Source organism: Manis pentadactyla, chromosome 6 (assembly GCF_030020395.1).
Source record: "Manis pentadactyla isolate mManPen7 chromosome 6, mManPen7.hap1, whole genome shotgun sequence".
In the NCBI taxonomy this organism is placed as follows: domain Eukaryota; kingdom Metazoa; phylum Chordata; class Mammalia; order Pholidota; family Manidae; genus Manis; species Manis pentadactyla.
This window is the reverse complement of record NC_080024.1, coordinates 27,419,147-27,433,188: the sequence shown is the minus strand read 5'-3', so window position 1 is coordinate 27,433,188 and position 14,042 is coordinate 27,419,147. Positions and strand designations below refer to the sequence as shown.

General features: G+C 33.9%; 1 protein-coding gene across 1 annotated transcript in view; it reads right to left on the bottom strand.

Moving 5' to 3' along the window:
* Positions 1–506: 506 nt before the first annotated feature.
* LOC130684058 (1-phosphatidylinositol 3-phosphate 5-kinase-like) overlaps positions 507–14,042 on the bottom strand; it is a 95,695-nt gene continuing 82,159 nt past the window's right edge. The window contains exons 6-12 of the mRNA XM_057503624.1: positions 12,701–12,784; positions 11,735–11,832; positions 8,581–8,640; positions 7,734–7,910; positions 6,013–6,141; positions 4,207–4,281; positions 507–3,676 (exon numbers count right to left, since the gene is read on the bottom strand). Coding sequence (XP_057359607.1) covers positions 6,092–6,141; positions 7,734–7,910; positions 8,581–8,640; positions 11,735–11,832; positions 12,701–12,784 — 469 coding nt within the window. The 3' untranslated portion in view covers positions 507–3,676; positions 4,207–4,281; positions 6,013–6,091. The remainder of the gene's footprint in view (positions 3,677–4,206; positions 4,282–6,012; positions 6,142–7,733; positions 7,911–8,580; positions 8,641–11,734; positions 11,833–12,700; positions 12,785–14,042) is intronic.

Genomic DNA, 14,042 nt, shown 5'->3' with positions numbered 1-14,042 from the left:
TGGGTGAATGTTGCAACACTGTGTTGTGTATTTGAAACCATATTAAGATTGTATATCATGATACTTTAATAAAAAAATATTATAGGACAAACATAATAGAGAATAAAAAAATATTTAAAAATCCAATGAAATTAAAAGCCAATTTTTTTAAAGATCAACAAAATGGACAATTCCTTGCTTAGCTGAATTAACTGAGAAAAAAAGAAAGAACACTAAAAACTGAAAATGAAAGAGGGAACATTAGAACAGGATGCCACAGAAATAAAAAGGATCATAAGAGAATACCACAAACAGCTGTAAGCCAAAAAACTGGATAACCTAGAAGGAACAGCTAAATTCCTAGAAACATACAACCTACCAAGATTAAATTATGAAGAAATAACAAAGTCTGAACAGAACCATAACTAGTAAGGAGACTGAATCAGTAATCAAAACCTCCCAACAAATGAGAGCTACGAAACACTGGCTTTAGGAAGGCAGAAACACAGACAAATCAGGAGGGTAGAAAAGGCTTAAGTCCTCTTTATTTACAGTCTCCAGAAGTTCAAGGCAGTTTTATCTCTTAAATAACATGTCAATCATATAAAAAAAAACAGCTGGAACCAAAGTAGAGAAATATATACAATATAATACAGTAAGTATTTTCAATATTGTTAACTGAATTTTTCATATTAAGTTAAAAGAGGCTATTATGATTTACAATGTCATTTCTCTAGTTAAAATTAAACCTGTCAAAAAACATAATGTACATTTTTTACAAAATTAGCACGCAGCATAATAAAACTGCTCATGATTATAATTTTTGTTTTTCTATAATACACTGCACCTGTATTACAAAAACAAACAAAAAAAGGCATTGCACTAGATGGTTTGAATACTGCATGAATCAGTATGTTAAATTAACACTTGGGAAATAATGAATGGCTTGTTTCACCATAAGGCTCATTCACAACAGTGTTCACTCTGCTAGTTAAGCGAGCTTTCTACAGGTAGATTACTTTCCTTGGCAGTTTTACACAAGCCCACTGCTAATGGGTAAAACGCCAAGGGGAAACTGCTGCCACAAAAACCAACACAACCCTACTATTTATAATACCCAATAAAAGCCAAAGCTAGAAAACCCTCATTGCTGGATCAAGGAAAAAATTATAGAAAGGACATTTTGTAGGAAATTTTGAATACCTACAAATTTTAAATATTCAATAGGCTTGGGTTAAAAAAAAGCATATCCTTTTCACTTCTTAATAGTTTTGACAGCATCAAAAAAATTTCATTTTTGTAAATAAGACTTTTATACAATGCAACATGTACACATAACTTTTCTGTGCTTTCAGTTATTCTCAGTATTCATATTTTACTCTAAGAAAGAAAGTATTAAGATTTCTTCTTCATTCTCAATTTTTCAGCATTACTATTGTCCAGGGCTTGAAAGGGAATTTAAGAGAGTTAAAGCTTAACAATGAGTAGCACAATATTTGAAACACCTTACATATGTGGTAGTGGCCTAACCAAGAGCAGCAAGGGGCCAGGGACATAGTTCTGCCACTCACAAATTAAATTGTGTATTTCCCTTTCATTAAGATAGTTGTAAAAGGACAAATCCCCCTTCCAAGGCAGCAAGTATTGCTTCAAATTAGACTGGAACTGTTTTTAGCCACAAAACTATCTAAGCAGCAGCACTACTTTAAAAAACAGTTCTTCAAGTTCGGGAAAGGAAAACAAAATCAACCTGACACATTATTGTCAGGAGCTATTCCAATGGAGGACTGACCCAAGCTAGTCACACAGTATTAAGATTAAAAAAAAAAACAACCTTATCAGAGCTAGGGGAAGACACTTCCTGCTTGAAGTATTCATGACTGGGGTACAGGAAATGGACAGGATAAATACCCCTAAGCGTCTAGAAGGAAAAAATGAACAGAGACAAAACAGGGTTTGCATTCAAAATGAAATGCAAAATCCATTGTTCTTGAACACATATGAACTCTAAAGAATGTTGCACATATTTTTCACTCCTGTACAACTTCTTTACTGGTCTTTAATTTCAAAAAAAAATCACCAGTGTTTTCTAGGTTTTCAAAAGGCACACCACATCTTTTTGTTTATTCTTAAAAGAAGTGCTTATCAAATCATTCATAAGTCCTTGGTCAATTTGGGTCTAATTCAAAACAAACCACGTTTCTAACACCAAACTAATACTTCCATTATTTAAAGCAAAACTTTCCAAAATATTCCTGTTTCATGTATTTACAGTGTCTGTAACTGGAATGTATCCAGATTTCTTTATCTTACTACATGAAAGTTATCATAGAAATGTGCTACATAGGAAGCCTGAAAAGAGTAGAACTTTAGAAAACTTTATAAATCCCCAAATTATCCCTGTTACGGAAAGAGGCCAAGAGGAAATATTTGGGGTTACCTTATTTCCTCAGAGAGACTTTAGTACTTCTGATCACTTTTTAAACAAATGAAAACTCTATCAAACAAGAAGTTCCTTACTAAGAATACTTTGTCTTTTAGTATTTCTCAATAGTCAGAACTTGCCTAGAAACTGGTACAGACAGTTAAGGGATGGATGTCCACACTGGAAACTTAATTTTACAGATGCCACTTAAATTGCTGGTTATATTGAAAAAGACTTTACCTTTACCAAAAAAAGCAAGCAAGTGCTTCCCTCTCACCCAATGTCTTTAATCGGGTCTCATTTATTTTTAACATTAAGAAAAATTCTTCATTAATAATTTTCCTTTTGTGTATTTACTCACTGGACTCATATACTAATGTTTCCCTGAAAAGTGAGGGAAAAACCCTAGAATATGAGCATATGCAGATAAGTGCAGTGTAACATATTAAATTATAAAGAAGCTTAAAAAATAGCTCCAGAAAAAGGCCTAAAGTTAATGGATATAGTCTCCTGTCACCCACAGACAAATAAAAACAGAACTTGAAAACATCAAACATACTTGAAAATGGCAAGAAACGGAACATGACAGGAATCCCAATTTAACTCAAATTCCTCAAATAAAACAAGAACAGGTGTGTCATTCTGTTCAACTGGCCATTAATAGAATAATTCAGAATTTTTTCAAGGTTTCAGAAATTCTACCTAGGCAACATTAAACTGCTACCTAAGAAACGCAAAATGAATCACCAGCTCTATAAATGCTAAGTAACGAATGTGACAAACATCATAACAAGAGAGTCACAATCTGTGAGACTGTTTTTATAACAGGATTGTTAGCAAATATGACAACCTATTTTTCACCCTATCTCCTCATCTCTAACCATCTCTTAGGCTTTTAAAATGTGTCTGTATTTTAGCTTAAGTGAAAAAATGTTCAGGCAACTTCCCAGCCTAGGGATAGCTAATTTGTAAGTATCAAAATCAAAGTACAAATCCATGGCGTTTTAACCCTTCAGTTACAGACCTACACAGCCACAGAATGAAAGAGCCTGGCATATAGTGGTGATGTGATGAAGAAAGAAATCATGTAACTTATTTTTGGTCCTTTGTTCCAGCCCCCTTCCTTCACAGTCCATTTCAAAATATGTGCTTCATTTCAGCAGTTCAGACCTAAGCCTGTCCAGTGGTCTGGTACCATCAGGAAATACTTGTCCATTGCTTCACAAAATCTAGTCCTGTACAGCTCTGGAGAGACCACAGTTGGCATTTTACCTAAGATTATTAAATAGAAAAGGGAAAAGAAAGCTGTTACATAACTGAGCAGGCATCTGACTTCAACGACTACTGTCTTTCATGTAAACTGCCATAGACACACACCTCAGCAGTCTCCGAAAGGAGGCAAGGGTGCTCACTGTGCCACAGGACATGGGACATGGCCTTCCTGGCAGGAGTTTCTATTTTAAAAGACTAGCCCTTGACTTGAGATGAGAATTGTAGGAAAGCACAAATGGGGCCAGCAGTGCTCAGAAAACTTAGATTTCGAGTGTTAATCAGACACCCTCTGGCTTTTTTCTTTGACTTTTAATTTTAAAAATCGCTGGCATTTTAACACAAATTTAAACCCAAGATCTCCCCAAGTAAACAATTCCCTTTATTATTTGATTATTTTGGAAATAATAAAATCAGAGAAAACCACTTAAAATATATATATATATCCATTTTTAAGTATTCATTGTTAAAAATGTTAATAAGGAAGATATGAGAACAGCTGGAAGGGTAAACAAAATGAAAATTCTGCTCACCTTGTCCTCCTAAAATCCCTGTTGATTTCACAACCATCTCAAGCTTTTTGTCGCACGTAAATGTTCGAATATAATCTGTTGCAGGGGACAATATTACCAACAAAGCTATGTTAATAGATATAAACAAATGACAACACTAATTACTATTACTTCTATAATAGTTAACATTTCCTGAGTGCTGACAATATGCCAGGTGCTCTCCTAAGGGTTTTCACCATAGGCATCCATTTAATCCTCACAGGGTTTCATTTATAAGCGACTTTTTGAACATATTTTTGGTAAATATGATAAAAATAGGAATGAGGAAACTGAATGGAAGGTACTAGAATTAAATAATGATTATTTTTTAGTTTTTAAGTGAAAGTTGGTGAAAATATTCTATACTAGTAATTGAAAATATTCAACTACTAGACCAGGTTCAGTATAATCTTCAAATAATTTAATCCAGTTTCAATCATGAACTCTAAGTAAGGTATGCTTCTTGATTTACCTATAATTCCAACTACCAGCTCAATGCTGGTATCATCTCGCCCAACCAGCAAAGAATAATCTATAATGAGGTGGCTAGAAAGAAAGTGAGAGTTGCTATGGATCGAGGCTCTCAGCATAGCCTTGGAATGAGAATGGATATACAGAGGGTTGTCACAAACCATCTTTAAGAGATTTTCATCCAGCAGGACTACATCACAACTCTCTTTCCCGGTATCAGTTTTTACATTTCTATTCCTAAGTGAACCCTTCAAATCGAAAACCTAGCAGAAAGAAAATTCTCTGTCATTCACGTGAGAGTTGCTAAAAATGATAAATTAATATAATTAAATCGAAAGAGGAAGAAAGATTCCTTGTAGCCACTATCATTACATATACCTTTAAATTTAATTTAAAAATTTAATCATAACATATAACATAAGTCATAAAATACATGCATTATAATTATATAATACATAAAATACATGTTGATATAACTGTAGTACATGAAATTAACACTTAGGACCTCAATTACTGAAACATTTCAGAGATCAACTGACCCATTTAATCAACTTTAAGAAACATTAACAAGTAACTCCACAAATGTATCTTTGGGTCATATCAAAACTGTGTAATTACTTATGGCAATGTAGAGACAACAGCAATTCTAGGAAGTTTGGGGCAGTAGGAAAACAACACACTCAAAAGTGAGGGAACTTGGGTACTAGACCAGTGTGACCTGACGTGTATTCCACAGACCAATGCTAGTCAGTTGTGCCTGGCTCATGATGATAAAGAGCAGGCACCAGAGTGTAAAACAATTCCATCATTAAACACACTCCTAACTTCAGCTGATGTTTTTCTCATAGCAATTCATTTTCAATGAAAATAGCAGGGCACTGAATTACATTCTAGCACAAGCTCCTTATGTCACCACAGACTGGAAACAGTTTAAGGACAGCACTTTGAAGAGTACTGTTCTAGAATGCAGACCAACCTGAGTGCTAGGAACACCTGTGTGACTGCCCTAATGTACTTAATTTCTCTATGCCTCAGTGCCTTCATCTTTAAAACTGAAATGGTAGAAGGAGATCTGCCTTCTAATTCTATAATTCTGTATTTCTAGAACATTGGACATGTTCAATTTTAGGAGTAGTCTGTATCTTCTTCATTCTTTCCCACAGGGTTCGTAAGTCAAAAGTAACTTTGGCCTAACAACCCAAGTTTAGTATTTACTCTCCAGTACGATGTTATTTTCTGATTTTCTCTATTCAGGAACCAGAAGTGCAAAGGGTTCTAGGAAAAAGCTAAATGCTTTGCATAGTCCAGTATCCTCACCTGTCCCATCTTTGTCCCATAAAAAAGGTTTTCCACGACAAGAAGATCTAACTTCTTCTCGGTGTTGTTCTGAGAATTCTTATAACCAATTCTGTAAACTCCAAGAATTTTGGCCAATGCAGTGGGCCTCTAATCAAGAAAAGGTGAAAATAAACTTTATCAAAAAGGATTATTTATAATTTAATACCAGTATCTGGATTATCTGTGTAGTATCCAACATGATTTTCTATTAATACGGCAAGTCAGAGAAACCCTTGAATCTCGGAAGCAGGTAAAGCAGCAATGCCAGTAAAAATGTTAGATCCATCACATTCTCCCAAGAGATAATCCTTTACCATTTCTCAATTTATGAGTCTTATTATGACATGTAATTTCCCCATTAACATGCAATAAATCATAAATGAACAAAAAAATCCATGTGACTCCTTCATACTCTTACTGGAGTCATTGCTCAATGACAAGTGGCAAATTTGAGCCTCTGGCTTCCTCTCTTTCTACCTAAGGGACCCATTAGCCTCATTTCTCAACACATTTCAAATATCTCAATAAAATTATAAATTATTAAATGTGCAACTACTTTCAACCAATCTCAATGTTTCTAATTGACTTTTATATATACACTAATTAAATGCAACTTGCTCAACATTGAGCCCTCACTGGCAAAGGTAGGGAAGGGAAAATCATTGCATTCTATTACACCTAAACAGAATAAAAGAGATCCAGTCATAGGTCCAGTCATCTTACCACAGAGAAAACTGCCACTGGGACTAACTCTGGGGATGTGAAAAAGCCCTGGAATCTCTAATTATATACCCAGGTTCAGGATTTCTACCTTTTGTTGAACAGCGTTTGTAATATAAGTGAAGTAGTGAGGTGCAAAGTCAAGGAAAGACTGGACTTCCAGATGAGGCATTTGCTTCAAAATGAATCTATCATCGAAAAGGCAGAAAGTTCATGTGTTTATTCAATCACAATTATTTACTGAGGGAATCTATAATAAATCATTCCAAAGATCCCAAATGATTTGCTTGCTTCACATTTTTTAAGGGCTGTTTCCTGATGTCACAGAGAAAAATTTGATCAAAACAGTCTTCAAATAATTGAAGGGCTGGAAGGGCTCCTGAGGACTATAGAATAAAGACCCAACCAGTTTTGACAATACCAGACCTAAATTCATAGCTAGATGATCTACTTTTTAAAACTAAAAGAATTTTATAAACTCTTTTGTTAACAATCCAGTAAGACACAGCTATTACAGTTATTAAGTAACCTCCTTCCTACTGCATTTTCTCAAATAATTTCACTCAGTGGGCATGGAAAATGGAATGTCAAGTACAAATGGCCATGATCTTCTGTAAACCTTCATAGGTTAAGAAGTTGGCCTTCCCATTTTCAGGTTAAATATTTCTACTTTTATCTTTCTCTCATCAGCTCTGAAGTACCTTTTTGACTTTTCTAGAAGTGTTCTGTTACTATTTATATTTGGAGAACTCAGGACTGGAGAGAGTTTGGTAAGGATTTGATCATGTCTGTCTCTACTTATATATCACATACATGTATATTCTCTCAAATATTTTTATCACATATTCTCAAACAAAAATAAAACAGAAAACTTTGCCAACCGACAGCAGTATCATACTACTTCACTTCAAGTGACTCATAAGTTATCTGAGGGAAAAAGATGGATACTACTCAATCGGTAAGTGATTACAAAGACTTACCTTCAGTTACATAGAAGGCAGCTCCTGATTTGCCTCCTCGGGCCTGCCAGGGCGACGAGTGGGAAAGAGAACGCATAAAATCTTCCTCACTGCTGCCCAGAATCACTTCACGCATCTTATGAAACTCTCCCGCATAGTAGAGCTGAGAGTAAAACTTGGCATTAGCATCAGAAAATTCTATAAATAGAAGTGGTTTTTTTTAAAAAAGTTTTATACATCAGAAATCTCTCTTCCTTCTTGCATACTCCCCATCCTCCGACAAATGCAACCATTTACTTTTCTCTATGATAATATTTTTTATGTTAAGGCTACATCCCTATTTATCACAATACTGCTCAAGGTGATCCTGAGGATTAAAGAGCACCTTATGACCCCTTACACATGTAGAGAAAAATCAGACATTAAATAAGATCCATTTCTAATTGTATACTGGTTACTGCATTTTCATCATTGTATTTTCACATATGTTTTACTGAACATTATATTATTCTGGATGATAAATGTTTGGCACCCACATACACACACACAATTCTAGATGCCTTGGCAAGGTGCTGTGGTTCTAGATAATACAGTAAGTAATTATTTAAACATTAGAAATTAAATCACATTGTAATTCATAACTATATAGTTTCAAGTAAATTTATGAATTAATCACATTGTATTTCTTTGTAAATTGATACTTATATGAACTAAATATAGATTAAATAAGCCTTATGCCAGTACACAGACTTAATACTCATTTCAAGAAAAAGGATATTTATCAAGTATGAAGCTAGAAACCTCAAAAAATAGAGTTTTTGCTCGAAGTCCCTGTTCCCAAACCAACAATATTTTATCTCATACGTACGAAGCTCCACATGAGGATTTGTGAGTTGCTTCTTTTGTGTATCTCCTCCATCCACTTCATCTAAAAGGTTTAATATCATTAGTAAAGCCAAAGTTTTACTTATCAGTTCATTCTGTCTCTTCTTTTTTCCCTGATACAACAATAAAAACTAGTAAGTCGACTCTTACTATCCAGTCAAGTCACTCTCAAGCAAACATTAGGTATACGATGAAACTGTATACTACTTACAATGAAATGTACGAACCTTTTGAAAGATCAATTTGTTGATTAAAAACAAAGAACTCAGGTTGAAGAATAATTTTTCTCATATTTAAGTGAATCCTATGATAGCAATATACTAACTCAACTTTTACATCCAGTTTATGACCAGCTTCCCCATGTGTAATACCTCCCTCACAATATGAGATGCTTTATCATATACAAAGATAAACATATAATATATAAAATATACTAGTGTCTACCTCAGAGCCATTTTTTTATATTTGATTTGTCCAGCAAACCTACTATCCACTCTATTACTACAGATTTAGAATACATTTTAATATCTAAAAGAATAAGCCATCCTCTGAGTTTCACATTTCAAAGTTTTTTTTTTCCAAAGCACCAGTGCCTTCCAAGGATCACAGACCAATAGCAGCCTATAGAATAGTAATTAAGTAATAATGAAAACTTATGCACTACTAATTCATGATTTACCCCAGGAACACAACTATTTCTGTAAAGAGTCAGGGGGTAAATATTTTACTCATTCATCAGGCACAACTACTGACCAATACAATGTGAAAGCAGCCAGACAGTAAGCGAATGAATCTGTGTGCCTGTATCCCGATACAATTTTATTTACAGAAACAGGTCAGCATCGTTTGCTGAAACCTGACTAGCCTCATACTCAAACACAATCAAGTAGGCATATTTTTTAAACACCAAAATGAAGATGGACATTAACAACCTGAACCTCATAGAGAATGGAAAAGAAAACATCTGAGGGAGTAGAGCAGTGAAAATATTTTGAATGTATACTGTGATTTACATGGTGAAACAGATGTTTTACGTGTGTTATATCAGTTAGTCCTCAATACACCTCGGGAAAAATTGCTTTTGCCACTTTACAGATATGGGAACTAAGGATCTGTGATTCTACCACACAGCAAGTGACAGCAATGGCATCCAAAATTAGTTGGACTCTCCAAGCACTGCGCTTTTTTTCCCCACTCTATACACTGAGGTGTGAGAAGAGGGGATGCCCTGGTTTCAGGAGTTAAGAATTATCTGCTTAAGGATTTAAGGAACATAAGCAACTAAAATAAGTAAATGAAAGCCTAGGAGAAGTACATATGGTCTCCTTTCACACACCTTGAGGCTCAATGCCTTGATTCTCGGTCCCCTCCTTGCCCGTCTGCCCAACCTGGTAGTAAGCACTATCTGCTCCACGTAAGGTCTCTCTCTTCTGGGAAGTGAGATCAGGGCTTCTCCCTGCTGTCCCTCAAAAGAAGGACAACATTCCAGAAGCCTTTTTGGCTAAAAATAAGAGGTAACATATTAAGTACAGGTCACTCACTGCAAGTGGAAAAATAAAACTTCTCAACTCATTCCTTGGTTAGCAGTAACCATTATATGAGGGTAAGAAATATGAGTAATACTTTCATTTATACAAATTATTAACCCACACGTTTTATTTATTGCAGGTGGGGGCTAGTCAAGCACTCTTACCAAAATCATAGAAGAGCAGTGTAATGTTCAGACAGCTAAAAATCAAAATGTGAAAAATTCTATATAAAGTCTGCAAAAATATCTTTCTAAGGCAGTCAGAATATCTTAAGCAACAAGATTAAAGGCTGAGGTCTTGCAGTACTGCAATACAGTTAATTAATTAAGCTAATATAACACAATATTAAGCTATCAGCATTCAGAGTTAAAGGTAGTATCTTTATATTTTTGTACTAACATCTTAAAACAGCAAAATATAAGATTTTGTGTCTAGTGTTGAGAAAGTAGTTTAAGATGGCCAAAAATACTACTAAAGCTTTCTCTCTACTTTCATTCTTAGTTTTGAGCCTAATATATATATATGATCTATGTATGATCTGTGAGCTTAGTATATATAATTCTAGTCTTGTACATTTGGCATTAACAAAATGTAGAAATGCCATCTATAAAACATCAATCATAAAATGCTTAGTTAGGACTGGCAGACATCAGCATGGCCTCTTTAATATCCAATCCCACCTTGTTCCCTTCTAAAAGAACTCCAAATTTTTGTGGGGGAAGCAACGTTTAGAACTTAAGCATGAATCATGCTCTGTATAAGCCAACCAGGACAATGTTACTCACTACCCTCCCAGTCTCCTTTGCAGGGAGGGGTGGCCATGAGATCTATTCTAACCAGTGAGACTGAAGAGAGGCTTTCCCTATAAAAGTGAACAGCAATAGTTTATACTTCTTTCTTTCTGCCTCAAATGTATACAGAAATGGAACATCTTGGCCCTGAGGAAAACATAAGAGAATCATAGAGAAACTATCCTGTATCGTCATAACAATACCAAGTAACTGAATCAATGTCAGCAACTGCCTGCCTCTAGACGTTGCTATTTTAGAAAAAGTCTATACCATCATTTGTTTAAGCCCTAGTGTAGTCACTTAAGTTTTCTATTACTTGTAGCGAATACACTCCTAACTGACAAAGTCAGAGACTCCATAATCCTGAACAAGTTCCTTAATCTAAGTCTTAACTTCCTTTCTAAAAAATGGGGTATGTCATATAACTCTCATGTGGTTATTGTTGGCATTAAAGGAGGTAATGCATGAAAGGTTCTTTTTCACAATGTCAACAATACTGTAAAAACTTCCTTTAAGAACTTGCTCTTAGGTTGTACATTTTAAACTGAGAGGTCTAGGAAGACATATACTGCTTCTTTTTGCAGAAACCTATGAGTTTCTAGGAGTTTCAAATTCAGTAATAACTTAAGGTTAGAATCAAAGAAAAGCAAAATACACATAAAAGAGTATATATAAAAATTTTCAAAGCATATTCTATTTCAAAGACCAGAAGTAATAAATTTTTGCCAGATGGCATTTCTTATTTAATAGGTTTTCTTCTTCAAAGCACAATAAAAAATAAAACTACTAATAACTACTACTCCATTTGTAATCTTACTTGGCTGTGGTTCTGTTTCTACTGCACGGTTTGTCTGTCCTCCACTGATCTCAGGTAATCTTATAGGACTGCTACTCTTTGGTCTGCTGTCTAAAATACTAAAATGAAGAACAAAGGAAAAGTTAGTTTAATACTATTCAGACAGAAATTAGCAAGTACTCTTGATTCCTATACTAATCTACTCCCCACATGACCCCAACCACAATATGAGAAAACGGATTCATAATTTATATTTTAAAAAGTCACAACATGGAAGAAAGAGTCTTGAAATGTCTACTGAATTTAAGAAGGAGAAAGCAAAGTGTTATAATTTTAAAAGTGTATGGAAATACATGAAAGCAGAGGCTTTTATAGTATTTTCCCCAAGCCCACTAGAGCTATATTGGCACCTACAAGTCAAACAATTTCAGAAAATAATCAATTTCACATTTCTGATCTAGTTACCACAGTAACATACAATTCAGATCAAATTTTATCATGTTAGTAAAGTTAAAAAACCTATTTCAGTAAGAATCAAAATAATGAGCCTATGACAATTTCTGTATAAACTTCTAAAATACTAAACACACTAAAGAACTAGGTTTGGGGGTTTTGTGTTGTTTTTAACTATTAGGATCTTTAGTTAGTATGGAAAATTCACAAATACTTGAAATTACAAAGGTAATAAGCCATAGCTAATTTCCTAATGTTACTATTTTTTGAAGGAAAACAATAAAAAGTTAATGAATCTACAATATACATTGAACTTCTATGGAATTCTCAGAAAACGGTATCCAAAGGGACTGATACAGCTTTTTGCTATATGTGAATTTTGTTCTATCAATTACTGACTAAAATATGACCACCACTGTCAATATCCTAATTACTTTTCATACTGATAATATGCTATGATAAAACAGAAGTATAAGTATTTCAAAAGTGATGACACAGCTAAATTAAAAGAAATTCTACTCAATCACAATTCACCTGTTCACTGGAGGCCCTTCTTCCACACTGTTCCTCAGAGTTACTTTGGATAATTCCTCTAAGGCATTTCGGTATTCTTTACAGCTAAAGGCAGAAATAGGTTGAAAAATGTTACAATAAGCTCTTCTTTTAAAATAAATCAAATGCTTAAGGATAAGCTTTGCATTACAGAAATAGTCATTTTAAGTGTCCAGAATTAAACACATTTAAGTTGAACCAACAGAAGTTATCAAGAAGATTCAAGAAAAAGAGAATACAAAATACGATCTGACATACCAACGAGTATCAATATCCTAAGCAATGACTGTGAAAGCCTATATATTAACATTAAGATGAAATATCTTCAGGGGTTGAACAGGTAATTTAAAAGTATGAAACTTCAGGTTTAGTATAACAGAAAAAGAACTTGAGAATTCTTTTTTACTTAAAGGTACTGAACTGTAAGGAAAAAAAATTTTTAATGTTCCATTGGTAAAAAAAAAAATCAACTCTTGGACTAGCAGTCTGTGAGCCCTGATCTAGACAAATCAGATGTGAGAGAACAAGAGGAGCCCAGCAGAGTATATTATTTTCCCAAGACATTAAAAAAAAGTAACCTCTACTAGAATACTTACTTTCTAATAGTACAAAAAAAATTTTTTATTTGTCTTGCTTTGCTATCTTTCTTACCTATTCATGTAGTATGACTAAGCAAGAAAGTGAAAAGAAATACTACCTTAATAAAGGCCAAAAGCAAAGACAAAAAATTTATCACATGAAATCTTCTAAAGGAAAAAAATTTCTCATTATACAGTGAACTCTAAACTCCATAAATGCTGAGTAATATAAATCTACATTGTTCACTCCTATATATCAAATACCTAGTATACCACATATTGTAGACATTTAAAGATTCTTTAAATAAGTAGACTACTTGCAACTAACATATAAAAAGAAAAATTTTAATTTAAATGCCTTCCAAAAGAAAAAAATATTTAAAAAAATTAAACATCCTAGATTCTACTTAAACTAAGTTCTAGCACTGCCAAGATATGGTAAAAATTAAAAGGCTTTGTTCTTTTAGACATAATATAAAAATATTTGAAAAGAAGGATGCTTCTTTAAGACACATGATAACTTGTGTGTGTAAGTGGATTAAGGCGTAAGAATGGCATTATTCTAAGTCAGAAAACTTTACCTGCTACGTTTAGGAAGCAGGAAGGAAATGAAGAGTAAAAAAAAGATACTCAGATGATATAGGGCAGATATGTTCCAAATTTTATGTAAGTGAATGGAAGGAAGGGGTACAATGAATGCAGAGCATAATACTGAGAACAGTTCCAGGATACAAGGATTAGTAAAA